This window comes from Aspergillus costaricaensis, assembly GCF_003184835.1.
Source record: "Aspergillus costaricaensis CBS 115574 unplaced genomic scaffold BO79scaffold_16, whole genome shotgun sequence".
Classification (NCBI taxonomy): Eukaryota; Fungi; Ascomycota; class Eurotiomycetes; order Eurotiales; family Aspergillaceae; genus Aspergillus; species Aspergillus costaricensis.
The window spans coordinates 567,194-583,647 of NW_020291816.1; the positions used below are offsets into that span (position 1 = coordinate 567,194).

General features: G+C 48.4%; 7 protein-coding genes across 7 annotated transcripts; 4 read left to right on the top strand and 3 right to left on the bottom strand.

Annotated features, from left to right (window-relative positions):
* Nucleotides 1–131: 131 nt before the first annotated feature.
* Nucleotides 132–953, top strand: BO79DRAFT_255316 (uncharacterized protein; the record flags this gene model as incomplete). Its single annotated transcript, XM_025686126.1, has 1 exon — nucleotides 132–953. The coding sequence occupies one exon, from the start codon at nucleotides 132–134 to the stop codon at nucleotides 951–953; it is 822 nt and encodes a 273-aa protein (XP_025539490.1).
* Nucleotides 954–1,365: 412 nt separating this feature from the next.
* BO79DRAFT_266020 (uncharacterized protein) lies at nucleotides 1,366–3,771 on the bottom strand (the record flags this gene model as incomplete). The annotated part of the gene is made up of 1 exon (XM_025686932.1): nucleotides 1,366–3,771. One exon carries the CDS (start codon nucleotides 3,769–3,771, stop codon nucleotides 1,603–1,605), a length of 2,169 nt encoding a protein of 722 aa, XP_025539491.1. The 3' UTR covers nucleotides 1,366–1,602.
* A 626-nt stretch (nucleotides 3,772–4,397) lies between these two features.
* Nucleotides 4,398–5,838, top strand: BO79DRAFT_228685 (MFS general substrate transporter; the record flags this gene model as incomplete). The annotated part of the gene is made up of 5 exons (XM_025683981.1): nucleotides 4,398–4,437; nucleotides 4,504–4,658; nucleotides 4,875–4,932; nucleotides 4,993–5,336; nucleotides 5,398–5,838. 5 exons carry the CDS (start codon nucleotides 4,398–4,400, stop codon nucleotides 5,836–5,838), a joined length of 1,038 nt encoding a protein of 345 aa, XP_025539492.1.
* Nucleotides 5,839–6,772: 934 nt separating this feature from the next.
* BO79DRAFT_228686 (MFS general substrate transporter) lies at nucleotides 6,773–8,484 on the bottom strand (the record flags this gene model as incomplete). Its single annotated transcript, XM_025683982.1, has 6 exons — nucleotides 6,773–6,860; nucleotides 6,891–7,099; nucleotides 7,153–7,533; nucleotides 7,576–7,965; nucleotides 8,049–8,287; nucleotides 8,424–8,484. 6 exons carry the CDS (start codon nucleotides 8,482–8,484, stop codon nucleotides 6,773–6,775), a joined length of 1,368 nt encoding a protein of 455 aa, XP_025539493.1.
* A 1,257-nt stretch (nucleotides 8,485–9,741) lies between these two features.
* Nucleotides 9,742–11,693, top strand: BO79DRAFT_195230 (uncharacterized protein; the record flags this gene model as incomplete). Its single annotated transcript, XM_025681121.1, has 3 exons — nucleotides 9,742–10,621; nucleotides 10,668–11,496; nucleotides 11,555–11,693. 3 exons carry the CDS (start codon nucleotides 9,742–9,744, stop codon nucleotides 11,691–11,693), a joined length of 1,848 nt encoding a protein of 615 aa, XP_025539494.1.
* Nucleotides 11,694–12,615: 922 nt separating this feature from the next.
* BO79DRAFT_195233 (pyridoxal phosphate-dependent aminotransferase) lies at nucleotides 12,616–14,220 on the bottom strand (the record flags this gene model as incomplete). Its single annotated transcript, XM_025681122.1, has 7 exons — nucleotides 12,616–13,000; nucleotides 13,060–13,142; nucleotides 13,203–13,411; nucleotides 13,468–13,613; nucleotides 13,658–13,914; nucleotides 13,995–14,036; nucleotides 14,089–14,220. The coding sequence occupies 7 exons, from the start codon at nucleotides 14,218–14,220 to the stop codon at nucleotides 12,616–12,618; spliced, it is 1,254 nt and encodes a 417-aa protein (XP_025539495.1).
* Nucleotides 14,221–14,825: 605 nt separating this feature from the next.
* On the top strand, nucleotides 14,826–16,126 carry BO79DRAFT_195238 (MFS monocarboxylate transporter; the record flags this gene model as incomplete). Its single annotated transcript, XM_025681123.1, has 2 exons — nucleotides 14,826–15,892; nucleotides 15,945–16,126. 2 exons carry the CDS (start codon nucleotides 14,826–14,828, stop codon nucleotides 16,108–16,110), a joined length of 1,233 nt encoding a protein of 410 aa, XP_025539496.1. The 3' UTR covers nucleotides 16,111–16,126.
* Between the last annotated feature and the right edge of the window lie 328 nt (nucleotides 16,127–16,454).

Below are 16,454 nucleotides of genomic sequence, written 5' to 3' on the forward strand. Positions count from 1 at the left end.
TTTTGAACAAAAGGCTGAACCTCGCAATCACTTCTGTTGAAAGTGTAAAATCGTCGTCCGAACGAATTCATCTCGGCTATCTGATACGAAACAACATTCACGTCGCGTCCTCAAGGAGCCTGCCGTGCGCGATGCCAATTGTCGCAGCGATTGAGTTTGGACTGGCTTACTGCGGTCTTGCCATTCCACGAGCCGGAAGAGTCGAATTGATCTCCGATGAACATGGCTGCAGAAAGATCCCATGCACTCACCTCCTCCCGAAAGGTTCTTGTTCTTTGGACTGGCGTCCGGAAATACTGTCACTGACCCGTGGGCCCATTCTTGTGATGTTGCAGAAGCTGAAGGCGCTGGCAGAAACATCCGCTAGGGAGCCCGTGGATAACGTCGTCCTTGCACTTCCTGCTTTTTACGCACATTCCAAGCGTCAGCTCATCAGTGATGTTGCTAAGGAGGCGGGATGGAACGTCTTGCGTCTGACTAGCACGGCTGTGGCTGCGGTAATGGGGCTATTCGTAGATTCTGGCAGGCCCAGTATCCAGGCTCTCACCCTCGACGCCGGCTCAACGCGAGTAGACGTCACGGTTGTTGAGGCATTGGGCCATCTCTTGGACGTCAAATGCGTCACAGGGAGACTTCTACCCAGGGGCAAAGCATACGACCAAGTTGGGCAACCCCCCCTCTCAACGGATGAAGTTAACAGCGCGGTCTTCAATGCATCTATACAAGCCATTTCCCAGGCGTTGCGTGAGGCGGACCTTGATAAGGCCGCTGTAGATGAGATCATCCTTACCGGAGGGTCTACCAACATAGCCAGACTTGAAAGGGTAGTCGCGGAGTTCCTGGGGAAGTCGCCCGACGAGATCCAGAAGCCTTCGAACGCTGGCTTGCGAGGCGCGGCCATTTACGCGGCGTTTCTTCCAACACACTCCATTTTTGTGACCTGCTTGTGCTGATGTGCATGCTCTGTCCATCTTAGTTCGCAGTCCCAAACCACTCCGAGCGGCCTGGCTGTTGCCGAGGGTTTAATGTGGCGTCTTGCATTACTAGCTGCCTTCGAGGGTGCACATGTACATAATCAGTTTCCCAAAGCAAGTTGCCATCTGTTCTATATCGAGTCGAACACAGAGGATCTACATCATTAACGGCAATAGGCGACATTCCAGTGCCGTGAAGACCAATGAGATAGCAAAGAAACGCACAGATCGAATTGGCCCCAACTTCACTCCATTATATTCAGAAAGGATGGAAAAAGCCATGCTCCACTGTGTGGAGGCTCGGGCCTAGAGTAGGGTGGTTTCCCCTTCAACGCAATGGACAAGAGCAAGGACACAGTATGAACTTATGAATACCTACAGAGATATGAGACTTCGGGTATCCCAATATGGTATGGTTTCGTTCCAGCCCGAGAGGCAGAAGACATTGCCATAGTAAAGAGCTTCCCTAAGGACTGTCTCTTTCATAAGCCTGTTCGTTAGTGCGAGTCGTTGGACGCCACAAAATCAGCGTTTGTTCCGTGAGGGGAAACGGATGGACCAATGGCCCCATTAATCCCATCGTTCACAAATCAACCTAAACCGCGTGCTCCAAGTTTTATGGACGGGGTCAATCAAAATCAAAGAAAGTATCCGTGAAATCTTGGGTGTTTAAAAGACCTATTTCCCAGCAACTCCAATCAACTGCATCATCGAAGATAGTCTGTCCGACGGTCGAGTCATCGAGAGATGGCATCATGGAAGCTGCAACCGTAGCGGGAGTACTCTCCGAAATGGTTGTCTTATCGGCAGGCTCCAACGAGGGATTGCTTTCGTTACAGAACGGTGCAACGAACTCTTCAACTGCCAATTTCAAGAAATACTCCCTCTTGTGTGGTTCTTTGAAAAGTTTCATGAAATAATGAGATGCCACAGCAATCCACAGCTGTCTCTGATCACCGCTGAAGCGAAGTGCCTTGTTTTGTATCAGTTTCACTGCATCCTTCATGAAAAGAAAGAAATCGTGTTCTGGCAGGCTCAGAGAGGTGACATTTTTCGTCGCATGGTATGTTATGTAGACATAACAGATCGACAAAGCAGCTCTGAACTGATCCCCGCAGAGCAGCTCTAGTAGGTTATTTCCATTGTCAAACACGGCTCGATGGATCTTGATGATTTCCGTAGCAGTATTCCACATTATCATGAGGGAGAAATCTCTCTCTATCGAAGAGTCTGACAGGGACGTTTGTCTCAAATGGAGTGCTAACTGGTATTGCTGCAGATTGATGTAGAGCAAGGCCGATATGGGCTTGGTTTTAAGTGTGCTGCATGGAGGTACCGCAGATAAATGAGCCATGATTTTCTCCGTGAACCCCTTGGTATCCGAGAAGGTGACCGCAGCATGGATGTCATTTAACACATTGGTAAGCGAGTGGCGCAAATAGAGGCTCTTTGTTGATACAGACAGGTACCACGACGGATTGAGCGTATGGGATGCCTTTAATGAATCAGCCGAGCCATCGAAAACATCATCGGGAACATTCTTTGGCGGGTGGATGTCTGACTGCTGCACCCAAGGAATTGGCGCCATTCCCTGTTCAAAAGATGCCTGCAATTCGAACTCGGCGGCGGCAGCCCATATCCGTCGGCGCAACTCCCTATCCAGACTTGATATCTCCCCTGTCAGATTTGTGCTCTCACGATGCAGACCAACACCCATAAAAATCCGAACAAGCTTCCCTGCATTCGGCCAGGTTTGCTTGTATCTTCGCCCGTTCAGCTGGCGTGCCAACAACAGCAGAAAGGAGGCCTGAAAGTCAAGCAACCGGTTATATCGCAGGGGCCTTGATTGGAACCAATTTTCACAAGCCTGGATAATTATTGTAGCTCTGTCGCGGGCTGACGGGCGTTCACAAGCTATGTCCTTAGACCCAGTTGACGTCAAACACAGTGCACTTGCAACAATGAGTAAGACGACAGCAACGAATTGCTGCTCCTGATTGCTTCCAGTTCTCCATAGTTCGTCGTAATCTCTTCTAAACCCGGGAAGATACAATATGTGATAGACCAACTCGAAACTCTCCAGATACGCATCGACCAGCGCATCTGTCTCTGCTCTCGGCGGAAGTAGTCCACGTAATTCTTCAGGAGTCCCAAGTCTGGCTGTATCGCTCCACGTTTCCGACTTATGTATGGCACGACGGATTTGGTCTATGGCTGGGAATTTATCGAAAGCTTCCACGGTGAACTGATGAAGGCCAGGCACTTGTTTAAGCACCACACTGGTGTGACTGCTACCATTGAATTTAGTCGCAAAACCTCTGCCTCTCAGCTGTGAAACCCAACTTTTGTCAGCGGAAGGCGCAGTCATGGCATCTATATCTGATTCATTGCCGGATTCCAGTGTCGCGGAAGGACGGTTGGGTTGGGCGAGTGCGGTCTTGATCTGGGACAGAGAAGATTCCACACGATGTACACGTTCAGCTAGGTTTTCCAAATTTGACGGGCCCCCCTGTACGGACGAAGATTCACCAGGGTCACCGCATCGTCCATGAACCGACTCGTCGGTGTCGCGAGGCTGGCTGGGCCCAGCTACCGGAGGTGTCGGGACACCATCAATGTAGACACAACAAACTGCTCTACCAGACTTGGAGCATCTACCGCAGACCGGAAACAGTCGATCACATTGGATCTTTCTTCGACGACACTCGTTGCATGACCAGATCTTTCGTCGACGTTTTTGTTGGGTTCTGACATTCTGGAGTCGAGAACCAGGTGGACAAGCACCAGTGGGAAGCATTTTAGCTGCGCTGTGCGGTGGATGAAGCAGGGTGCAGTTTATAGTGCAAACACCTCGGGAGTGCCGCTTGAGATCTTATTGCTTACGTTGATGGTTTGGTCGGTGGCTGACCAAGACTAAACCACGCCGTAACCGGCCCAACGTCCGCAACTGGGTTGACGGCGCAGGTTGAAACGATGCCATCCGAAACTACGCACACGATGTGTTTCACCTTAGACTATCTATGCCAACATGTACCGCTAATATAGCTGTGCGCACAGTACTCATTTCAGACGCTACGTCGTTGTCGTTACCTCAGTAATGACCAGAACTTCAGCCAAAGGTCAAGCAACTGGAGAAACTTCTGCACTCGGAGTAGGGTTTCCGTTCTTTAATTCACGGTTTCGGCGTTCCGGTTTTTGATTAAGACAAGGGCTTACGGAGATATCTGCCCGACCTATTGGTGCCTGAGGCGCATACCTCGGAGATCCGTTGAGCCTTCGGCTGGTCCGTAGTCAGTACGGATCAAGAATACCTATATAACACTGTTGAAATATGCCCATGATCTGAATCCATCACTATTTCAGGGCCCCAGTCTTTAGTACGGTTTTCTTACTACAGTCTTCGAAAGGGAACGAGCATTTAACATGCATCCTCCACAAACCGCTAAGGATGGCGTTTATAACAGTGAGGGACAATTCAATAACCCCACAGAATATCCATGTACCCAAGAGGCCATAGGACCAGCTGCAGATGTCTTTCCTGAAGATGGCACTGCAGCATGGATGGTGGTGCTTGGCTGCTGGTATGGACTGTTCTGCACATTCAGACTTGTCAATTACATTAGTGTGTTTAAGACCTACTATATCAGTAATCAAGGCCCATTACATCATTACAGCCAAGGAGCTGTGAGCTGGATCATTTCCTTCCAGGCATAGAAAATCCTTTTTAACAGGATAATAATAAGAACTGCGCTACTCTCTACTCAATTTAATCCTAATAATAATAAATCACAGTTCGGCCTCCTGTTTGACTGTTTTAGGCCTAGATAGATACTTACCACCAGTGCCTTGGTCTACGTCTTCGGGTTACTAATAATTTTAATTTCAGACTGATACTACCAGATCTTTTTATCTCAAGGAATCATCGCAGCCTTCAGCTTATCTACTGTGTTCAACTGCTGTACCGCCTCAGTGCTCTCATAATTCAAGCGGCGCTGTATATATGCATTTAACATTATAGTCTCAGGTTCTTCCCTCGGCGGTGTCATCATGTTAATTATAATAAACAAACTCATTTCTTGTTTCGGATTCCCGTGGACAATCCGCATTGTTACCTTCATAATCCTCAGTCTTCTCGCTATTGCTGCATGTACAGTGCGGTGCAGGCTACCACTTCAACCAAAGCCCTTCAACATCACAAACTTTCTTTCAGGTATCCATGATCCAGTTTTCTCTTTAACTTACATAACATCATTTCTGTTCTACTGGGGCTTATTTATACCCTTTAACTATATCATCCTTCAAGCTGAGAAAGCCGGTATACGCAGTGAAATTGCGCAGTACCTGCTGCCAATCATCAACACTGTAAGATAATCTTCACCCCAAGCCCCCGTCCCTCAGTCAATATATACACCCCAAAACTGAGGCTGAAACCAATAGCATCCCTGGTCAGATTATTCCCGGCTTCCTGGCCAACAAGTTTGGCTGCTACAATATAGCCATCATCATCACTGCCATCATCTCTATCTTCTGCCTCACCCTCTGGATCCCAGGCCAAAGCCAGGCAGCCGTAATCTCATTCATGGTCATGTACAGCCTGTTTTCAGGAAGCTTCATCTCTCTAGCCCCAACTCTGGTTACCCAGATATCAGACATTCATGAAATTAATACCTACCAAGGTATCTTCTTTGTGTTCCAATCCTTTGGCACTTTAACAGGCTTGCTAATTACAGAAATAATCACTGCCCGCCAATACAGATCATTTTCGGGACTTCAGTTCTTTTGTGGGTTTTCATTCTTAACGTTGATGGCTGTCCACATCCTTGCCCGTGGTAAACTGGTAGGTATGAGTGCTGCGAAGGTTTAGGGGATTTTATATTGGTTCCAGGCGTGGCCGTTACAGAGCGACCAGTTACTGCTGGTCTATGATGCGCCAGAAGAGCCCTTTCTATTCATATCTGGCTTCTAGTTCTCTAGGCCGGCGAATCTTCTAGAGGCTGGCACAGATAATATATAGTGTTCACAATATCATACCGGTTTCTGCTTTATCTGTAAAGGTTTCGAGGGATGGCTGGAGCGAAAAGGCAAGGAGAATCCATGTATTCGTGGCCATATAACCACTACATCGCTAGAGCAAAACTAGCAGATACTGACGCGAGGTAGCAGGGAGTGTTGTGAACTGAGGTCTGGTCAAGCAGAGAGAGTTTCGTATACGAAACCTATGAAGTAGATGTCTGGCTAATTCCCCATCAGCCAGACATTTACGGTTTTTCTAGATCCCCGATTTTCAGATATAAGTAACCATCAAACTCCTTTTGTATCGCAATAGGTTAGAAGCCCAGGGGCAATATCTTGGACAATGTGACATGTTCAGGGGCTATTCCAAGCCCACAATGAAGCCCGCACTTATGAGTTTTATCAGAAATATGAAACAAGCATTGACATCGGGTCGACTTGGCCTCACTATTGGAAAATGACCTACACCTCCAGAATGCTATAAAACGATCCTGACAAACGAGAAACATGGTGGGCGCTTTAGTTAGCAATGACGGGAGTTGGACATGACCACCAAGATGCGCTCGTTTAGTACGCAGATAGGCTCCATTACTGTAATATCTAAGTATTGCGTGATGAGCACTTGCAAACTAGAAATCTCTTGTTCCTGGCTGAATGATGTCCTAACCTAAGTGCCTTGGGAAACATAATTTGTTGCCCAGAAATTTCTTGTAAGACTTCTTAAGTATGATGAGGCCTTGGTTGCAAGTGGTAATCATCTCCAAGCATTTCGTGATCTGGACTGCTCAATTTTTCTTGGTAGCATATTTGCTGTGCTTCCTTATGCTTGGCCCATAAACATAAAGCAGATAAGGGATCACTCCTGCAAGTGCACTAATTTAACCCAAAATAGTAAGAGTATACTGAACTCCCAAAGAGCAATATATCGGAGCACCCGCCACAGAGATCGCCCCCGCCACTATGTACCGCGAAAAGACCACGAAACCCAATGCAGACGCTGAAAACACTCTATAGCAGTCAATGATGTACATGTAGGCGACAAGGAAGATTGTGGTGATACCATAACCAAACAGCACCGAGGCAATGAGGGGCGACCAGATGGTGACCGTCGACTATAAAACTTAGTTAACAGTCGCGACGCTTCCGTGGGACTGTTGGGACCTACACAGCTAGTCCATCCCATCCAGAACAGGCTGATAGGTACGGCGGGAGCATCACCCAGCGTAGCATACCATAGCCGCGCCTCTGGCCGGATACGGGAAGTCCGTTTATACTCTCTGCATGTCCAGGAGTATACAAGTGGAATGACACAGGAAACAAGCAGCTCACCGACCAGCATGCCCACCCATGCGATACTCGTAAGGCCCTGGGAGAGTGAGTATGTCCTTCCAAATACGAACGTATAGCCTTCGAGAAATGAGAAAAGCACCATATATACGATGGTGAGATAGAGAACCCCATAAGAATAATGATCGGTTCGTTGTAGCTCCATCGGTGCTCTGTATTGATCATTACCCGTCTGCTTCCGCAGTTCAGCGGCCTTCCACTATAGCAAAACCTCTCCATATGTCTCAGGTTGTGCCAGTACAACAACCATGAGAGTTAGACCCTCCATGATAAGCATAATCCATTCCAACCATCGCCATCCCAAGGTGATGGGAACAAAGCTACCAATGGTTTGCCCGATCACCGGCCCGCCAAATGCCGGAACAGCGTAAAGGAGAAATGCGTAAGTCTTCTGTAAGGGATTCCACAGGTCCGCCACTGTTCCGCCGGCACAAGTAAGAGGCGTGGAACCGAAAAAGCCAGCCAAAACTCGGAATATCAGATGGCTTTGTAGGGTAGGGGCAAGTGCAGATACGATGACGAAGAGTAGAAATACGAACATGGTAACAAGATAGACGGCACTACGTCCAAATGTTTCCGAAAATGGCCCAGAAAACAGGGAACCAATGCCGAAGCCGATAAGAAAACATAGCTGGAAGTACTATTAGCTTGACTGTACTAGCGCATGTCCCGATTTATCAAATAGCTCTGCTTACCTGTCGCAAGCGACCCAACAACACCAGAGACGTTAAAATATTCACTGTACTGCGTTACACCGCAAGCGTCTATCGAGGACGACGCGGTGACGGCGATAGCAAGAAGGGAGACAAGCAAAGTCATAACAGCTTTCCGTGGAGTACTGTAATTTACAGGGTTGGTCGGATCGTTTTCTCTGGACCAATTGACAATTATGACTGACTGGGCGGCCGTATCATCGAAGTTTGCCCTCTGTTTGTCCCAATTTTCAGTGAAGCCTGGATCATAAAGCTGACAACTAGGAAATTTGAGTAAGCTCTATAACATTGCCATTGTTTTCCGGTGTGTGGGAGTATACCTGGGGGTGTGAGGAGACCCAACGTTATACCGATCGCATAGGCATTTCTCCCTCACTTCCTTCAATTTTCTGTTGAATAGCCCGGCGGATTTGCCTGTATTGGAAGAGCGATGCCATGGCGTGTAAGCTGGGATGAATAGTGGGGCTGGTTTAATTCCTAAGCAGGCAGGTTCATAAGATTCGCAAGTCAGAAGACTTCGATTTGATTTTGTTCTAGTCAAAGGCTTGCACGCTTATAAGGGATATGATCGGCATATCGAATAGGTATGCCTCCGTGAGCCTTCCAGGTGCAACCGAACGGTTCACCTGGACCCGAGTGGTTACGTCTGATGTTCATAACCAGGATAGAGATGTAGGACCAGAGGGACAATTGCACAACTCCGCGCGTTAGTCAGCCACCCGACCTAATTGCGGAGATAAGCCTTCCCCATCGCCGACAACTCGGGACTGTGATGATGAGGTGGCCACGCCGGACTTTATCTCTCACTCTTTGCGTCCCACCCACCTGACTTCGCCTACCATCCCCAACCTATCAATTGAGACATCTGGATCAAACGAACCAGTAAAAATGTCTCCATCCTCTTTTGTCGCAGAGATCGCTCCCAATGAACAAAGGAAGCGGGCGCGGAAGCCACTCAGCTGCGAGTCTTTTAGTCGTTCGAAACGCTGTGACTGACGACTTCCCTGTACGACATCTTCTCGGTGTGACTTGGACAGACGTTGCATGTGCCCAGACTTCCCTGAACAACTTGTCTCTGTACCTTCAAGCGATGGTGTGTATTGGGGGAAGAACAGCACCCTTTAGCTTGTGGATGTATATAAGGAGACTAGTATAACAAATTCGTTCAGGACGGTTATCGAACGTATTGCGATTAAATGGCTTCTCTTGTAGGGCTCTATGAGCTTGGATTAAAGACATGTAGTATCCAGTCACCTACAGAATGTTCAAGAGTGCTACTAAAGCAAACCATCTCACTAGCTGCCTCTGCGCTGTGCAAAATGGTCTTAATCTGAGCTGTCGAATTTCGTGCGTCTGCTGCCTCCAATGGCCCAAGGCCTGACTGAAACTCGGTTCGAAGAGTTAACTTAGTTACAATTACGAGGGTAGTGGTGAGGTGTACTGGTAGAGATCGTTATAAATACTCGTAAGACCATAGAAATCGAAGACCGACAGAAGAATGAGCTAAAGTCCGAGGGGTTAGTCAGCTGTCGGGCTTATGAACGGAGACAAACAACTAATCATCGCCGAAAGGTGGCGAAACTCGGAAATGACACCAATTCGCTTTTCGGATTTTACCCATCCTGAGCTTTACACTCACCAATTCCGGACCCTTCATCAACCTTGATTAGCGCCGAGCTGCACGCCAGGCACGAATGTCTCCGTCGCCATCCGCCGCAGAAGCCGCTCCCAGCGAACAAAGACTTCATATACGGCGGGCGCGGAAGCCCCTCAACTGCGAACCATGCAGGCGTTCTAAATTACGCTGTGACCGACGCCTACCTTGTACGTCATGCTCTCGGCGTGGCCTGGTTAGCCTCTGCACCTATCGGAATCAGCGTCAGGGACATGATTCAGAACCTACAAATGATGATGCGTCACGGCAATCACCTCATAGAGGCGGTGCTTCCCGCCTGCTTGCTCCGCTTCCCGAACATGATAGGCGTTCCCTCCTTCAGTCACCTGAGAATCCGGCGGCCAGCGATAGCCATGCACGTTGGGAGGAAGTATTCCAGCGGCCGACAGACCAGCCTTTGTATGCCAGATATGGCCATGGGTGCCAGCTGAACGGCTTCAATTTCCCATTCTCTCTTGGTCCAGACATTCCGAAGCAGGATCTGTTGAATCTGCTCCCCCCAAAGGAATGTTGCGACTATCTTGTCATCCAGTACTTTTCCCGTTTGTCACCGTTGTACCATATCCTCCATGGGCCTACCTTTCAGAAAGAATACACCCGATTCTTTGATCGCCAAGCCGAAACAGACCTCTCATGGATGGCTTTGCTTTTTGTCCTCTGTTCGGTGACGTTAAACACAATGGAGGAAAGTGACTCTACTTTGATAAACAGCTGGTGCAAAGAGACCGAGTCTTTGAGCTTTCGAGCCGCGGCAGCAAAGTTTCGTAATCACGCAATGGTCTGTCTGTCTCAAGATCAATTTCTTATTCGACATTCCCTACATACTCTCCAGGCGCTTTTAATCCTCATCTATGGGATGAGCCATAATGACGGTGTGGAACAGACCTGGGTCCTGTTAGGTATGCCCTCCAACCCTCAGTGTTACTAAGATTGACGTTTGGTCAGGCATGGCTCTTAATATCGGTATTGCGCTACGCTGCAATATAAAGACCAAACCTTCCACTATGGGCTGGATTGAGTTTGAGCAGCACCGTCGTTGCTGGGCGGGCATTCTTATGCTCCATACCTATCAAGCCATCCTTTTCCGCGATGTGAACGTCTCGGCTTTCTCGGAGATCGAAGTTACATTGCCCGCGGACGTTAACGACACTGATATTCGAGACGACATGATTCTTCCGCCTTCCAGTCAACCCACCCAGATGTCCGTAATTATGTTCAAGCTCCGTCTGTTTGAGATTTCTAGCCGCGTCTGCGATCTTCTCTCCAGGGATACCGAGCTGACCGGAGAAAATCTGACTTCACTTGACTCTCTAATATCTCAGGAACAGGCAAAGTGGGATGCCAAGTTCCTTATAAACGGGCAACCCAGTGTGCTTGATTTGTCGAGCTATGCTCATTGGTGTATCTTGCAACAGTATGCTCATCAGCTCTATCTTCTTCTTCACCGAGCGTTTTGCCGATCTCGGATGGGCCAGCCACCCAGATTTGAGTCGCAATTAAAGTGCACTACCTCAGGGGTGGCCTTGCTGGAAATCCACCGACAGTTCGCCGAACTTCCACGACTGCGACAGTATCGCTGGTATGTATATGGCATGACAAGTTTCTGTGCCTTTCATGGTGCAGTGGCAATAGCCTCCTGTTTACTTATGGAACCCGAATCTTTGAATGCATCCTCGTACAAATCCGTGTTTGATGCTGCTGTCGTCCGATTCAAGGCGCTTCAGGAACGAAGCACCATCTGTGCTAAGGCTTTCCCGATCATAAGCCATTTACGGTGAGCCCATGTGATATATGTTATACTCTATTATGTCGTGGTGACTAAGCCCTATTAGGACTATGATATGGCCGGACAATCCCGACGGCTCGCTTATGTGTCCGGATTCTAGCAATGTGCTTGACGAATGGTTTGATTCAGTCCCTTGGCTGAACGTCGACTCTGTCAACTGGGCAAGTAGCTCTATTCCTATATGAGACGCAAGAGGCGCTGGTCTGACTCGCTACTATAGGATGCATGGAACGGTGTACTCGATACATGAGTTGGTAATTGTGTATCCATTATTTTGCAGTAGTTCCTATCATTCGTACAATGAAGCCTCACAGCAGCACCTGTTCCCCTACTTTATTTCAAACATGAAGTTAATGGAGTGGCGATATCTACTCAAAAGGCTTAAGCCATCGGCACAGTGATGCGATCGTTATTATCCATCACGGGCTCCGGTGGACACATGTGACGAGATGGAATTCACCGTTTTATTGTCGCTTGGCTTTCCTGGGACTGTCCAAGCTGCCATAGCAACAAGTCTCCGGAGAGCAGAGGATCGGTGTATTGATTTGTACATACAAGGTCGGAGTTAGACCTCAGAGTTGGCTTTGTATATACTAGTACCCCGTAATATATATCAATACACGGCTAAATCAAACTTCAAATTGCACATACTTACTCCCTTGGGCGCCCGACGAGTGGTTAGTAGTAGTACCTAGATGAGATTAGATGCACTATGATGGTGATTCGCGATTACTAGTAACTCCTAGTAATAACTTCTAGTCAAGTTACGGACTACAAGGATATTATCCCCAATTTTTGGGATTAGCGTCATTTCGAAATATCGTATCCCTTTGTGAAGGCGTATGTAGCACGTCCATAGGTCACAGCATTCAAGTCACCCTCAGTTGGCTACTGATTGGCATAGATACAGGCGTCCATTATGTATCTGGAAGGGCCCCGTACAGGGAACTAGAACTGGAAGACAAGATATACCGGTATATATGAATATTGGGCTTTTATAAGTAGTCCTCAGTTCTGTGGTAAAATATATGGGGAAGCCTCGTGCGATGCTTTACATGAAATGGAATGCAAGGGGGTATTCTTAGCATACGGCATTTGGGAATCACCTTACAACAGTGCAGACACAATGCGATCCAAGCCCTCGTCTAGGACATGTCTGGGATGTGCTATCACTATTCGGAACCATCCCTCCCTTTCACTCGCATAGGTTGAACCAGAAGTGACATACACCCGCTTAGCCCAGAGTCTTGAGAGAATTTCCTCGTCTGGGACAGGCCCATCTTTGACAACCGCTGCCAGATTTGCCCAGACGAATAGTGCAGAATTTGACTCTTGAAATGGAATATTTTGCTTTCGTAAAGTCTCCGTTACGTGGTTGTAGCTTTCCGCTAGTCGTGATTGCGTCAACGATACGAATTGATCCACAAGTTCATTGTTCATCAGGAGGGAAGTAGCGACATTATCGGCCAGACTAGATGGGAAGTTAAATAACCTTTATGAATCTATCAGCTTCAGACCTTCGGATATTAGGTTCAATGGCAGCAATCATACGATATGCCCTCCGCTGACGTGAGGAACGCTGCATTTCCTTGGCTAATCAGACAGCCGATCCGCAGACCTGTCGCACCGAAGTCCTAGAGGCTCGGTCAGACCATAGTGCTGAAACAGGGGGGTAACGGTCACTAGTATTTTACCTTGCTCAAACCCCATACCACATGAACCATACTGGGGTCCATGATCTGAGCAGCATTGACCGCCAGAACAGACGTAAACGCGGTGCTATCTCCCAAGCTCGGGTTATTCCAGACAGATAGCCCATAGATCTCGTCGGATATTAGGTGTAATTGACACGTGTTGCACAAGGCCATATAAGACTCAAGTACATCCCTTCGGTAGCAGCGGCCTATTTCACACTTGAGCAAACAGTCGCCTGTACGCTAATTAACAGTGTGCACTAACCAAGAGGGTTATTTGGGGAGCAGAGCAGAATGGCTTTGACTTGTTTCCCATCGTTAACGGCTGTGTTGTAGGCCGTTTCATATAGTCTGACCGCTTCATGGCTGAACGGATCCACAGATCCAAATGAAACTTCGAGAACATTCACACTGACGGGTTAGCTTGATTTAGCCACCATCAGGGAGACACTTACCCAGCTCGTGTCCCGAATAAGTGTCTAAACGTAGTCCAGTAAGGTCGGCCCACCAGAACGTGGTCACCTGGCTCGAACAGAGACCAGGCGCAACACTCAACCGCATTACTTACGCCTGGGGTTACCAACAGATGAGACGGCACAAGTGGAACATGAGGGTTAAACCTCCGGTTCAAAAACCGGCATAACGCTTCTCGGAGCGCCTTGGATCCTGAAAAACCATCCCCGTATGTAAGAGCATGGGCCTTCGCATTGTTCTAAGTCGGTAATTGTCAATGACAGATTCGTTAACGGTGGGATATACACCCGCAAGACTAGAAATGCAATCGGATGGTACCTGGAGATTCATGAAGTCCACAAGCTCGTGATGTATTAAAGACTGCGAATCGCAGAATTAGCCATATGAAACAATCGCTTCAAGAACCACTCACGTTTTCGGCCAACCCGATATTCACAATACCGGTGACATTGGACTCCGGATCCCAGAGATCACTGAGGACGTCAAAGAAGGCGGGCCTCTTACCGGCGAAGGCCTTGCCCCTGGAAGAAATTGTCTCCTGCATGGTTACTGGCTTCAAGGTGGACGCTGCTCGAGGAAGGACGGATTGGTGGAGAAAACATCATGGGAACCAGGAGATTACAAGTTGACGAGGAAGCCGACTGAAATTGTGGCGAACGGATGGGTCGGAGATTTGGTAACACACCTTTGGCGCACTCCGAATATCCCCGAAACCTAATCGGAGATCAGGCAAACTTCCACGGGACATCTCCGACATTGGTCATCATCTCCGTTATAACGTTAGTCGGCCATAAATGCACATCACTTTTCGTGGAGCGTATCAGCTTCGGCTCAGCGAAAGTAAAACTAGTTGATTTCCGGCAGACAACTGGAATTGACAGACTATTATAGTAGCCTAGTGGTTGTCGACTGTTGCTCGCTAGTTTCAAAGCTGTTGCATTGAACCACCTTTTGGACGTCTACTTTTCAGCGGCAGAGCAAACCCCCAAGAACAAACCCCCAGAGGTTCCCGATCAATCTGCATAGGTGTCACCTGGGCCACGAGAACAAGAGTTAAGAGGCTTTCCTGAACAGGCCCGTTCGAACCGCGACGAACAAGACGCGAGCATGGAGTCCGTGAATTCCTCGCACCCTACTGAGTCAGAAAAAATGACGGACGAATGCGGCGGCTTCCCTGAAGGAGGCATCAAAGGTTGGCTATGCGTATTTGGTAGCTTCATGGGCTTGGTGGGCAGCTTGGGCTTGATCAATTCCATTGGCTCCTTCCAAGCGTACCTTGACAGCCATCAACTGATGCAATATGGGGCCGGAAAGACAGGATGGATATTCGGGCTTTTTACTTTCCTAACATTTTTTTGTGGCATTCAGGTTGGCCCAATCTTCGACGCTCGAGGCCCTCGTCTTCTGGTGCTCCTAGGATCTGTACTGGTTATGGCAATGATGGTCAGCATCGGGTTCTGCAAAGAATACTGGCAGTTCATCTTGACCATCGGTGTTGCTGGAGGTGTTGGGACATCATTAATCTTTACACCTTCAATTGCGGCCGTTGGCCATTTTTTTAAGCAAAAGCGAGGACTGGCAACCGGGATTGCGGCAGGAGGCGGTTCGATCGGCGGTGTTATTTTCCCGCTCACGTTGGAGAGCTTATACACGAAGGTCGGGTTCGCATGGGCGACACGTGTCGTGGCGCTTATATGTCTCATATGCCTGATCATTGCCTGCTTGCTTATATCGTCCCGTCTACCGACGAAGCGTTTCGAAAAGGAGAACATCCTGCCCGACTTTCACATCCTTCGTGAGCCCAGGTTTCTGCTCACAACGCTATCGATTTTCTTCATCGAATGGGGCCTCTTCATTCCGATTACATACATCTCGTCGTATGCCCTTTCCTATGGTCTTCCAACCAAATTGTCATACCAACTCCTCGCTATTCTCAACGGCGGCTCGTTTTTCGGACGACTGCTCCCCGGGTACGCTGCCGACCGGCTCGGCCGGTTCAACGCGCTTATTGTCACCGTCACCATGTGTCTCGTCTGTAACGCATGCCTTTGGTTGCCGGCAGGCCCTAGCAAGCCTCTATTGATTGTCTATTGTTGCCTTTTTGGTTTCGCAAGCGGCAGTAATATCAGCCTGACCCCTGTATGTATCGGGCAGCTTTGCAAGACGGAGCATTATGGGCGGTATTACTCAACTGCTTATACTATCGTCAGTATTGGGTGAGTCACCAGGCGAATGAGACAGTGACATTCTGATGACTGACTGACATAGCACATTGACTGGCGTTCCAATTGCTGGTGAGATCCTTTCTCGCTGCGGAGGACAGTATTGGGGCTTAATTTTGTTCACAGTCTTATGCTATGCTGCTGGTTTGGGGTGTGCCGTTGCGGTCAAGATTCTTCATTGCGGATGGCGCCAACCATGGGTGATCTATTAGGCTTCCGAAATGCCACGGGCAGCTAGTTTAATAGTATTTCTTTGTCTAGAAGTATTCCAGATGCAAATTAGCCGCGCCAACCATTTTGCAAGGCCCCATTTACATCGCTGTAGACGCTCGCCGTTTTCACGTCTGCTCGTTGGAACGTCGAATAAATCACTCCTTCCAATACCTGCCCGTTCCTTACCACCGTGCACACACGAAATCAAGTTTGGCTTCTTTCGACGGTAGCAATGCGGTATGACTCATGAACTGAGAAGTATAATAAATATGCCTTAGCGGCAGGGATTCTACTGAGGCTAGCCCCACCTAGAAGAATCTACGGGCCCCTCAAAGGAAGGAAG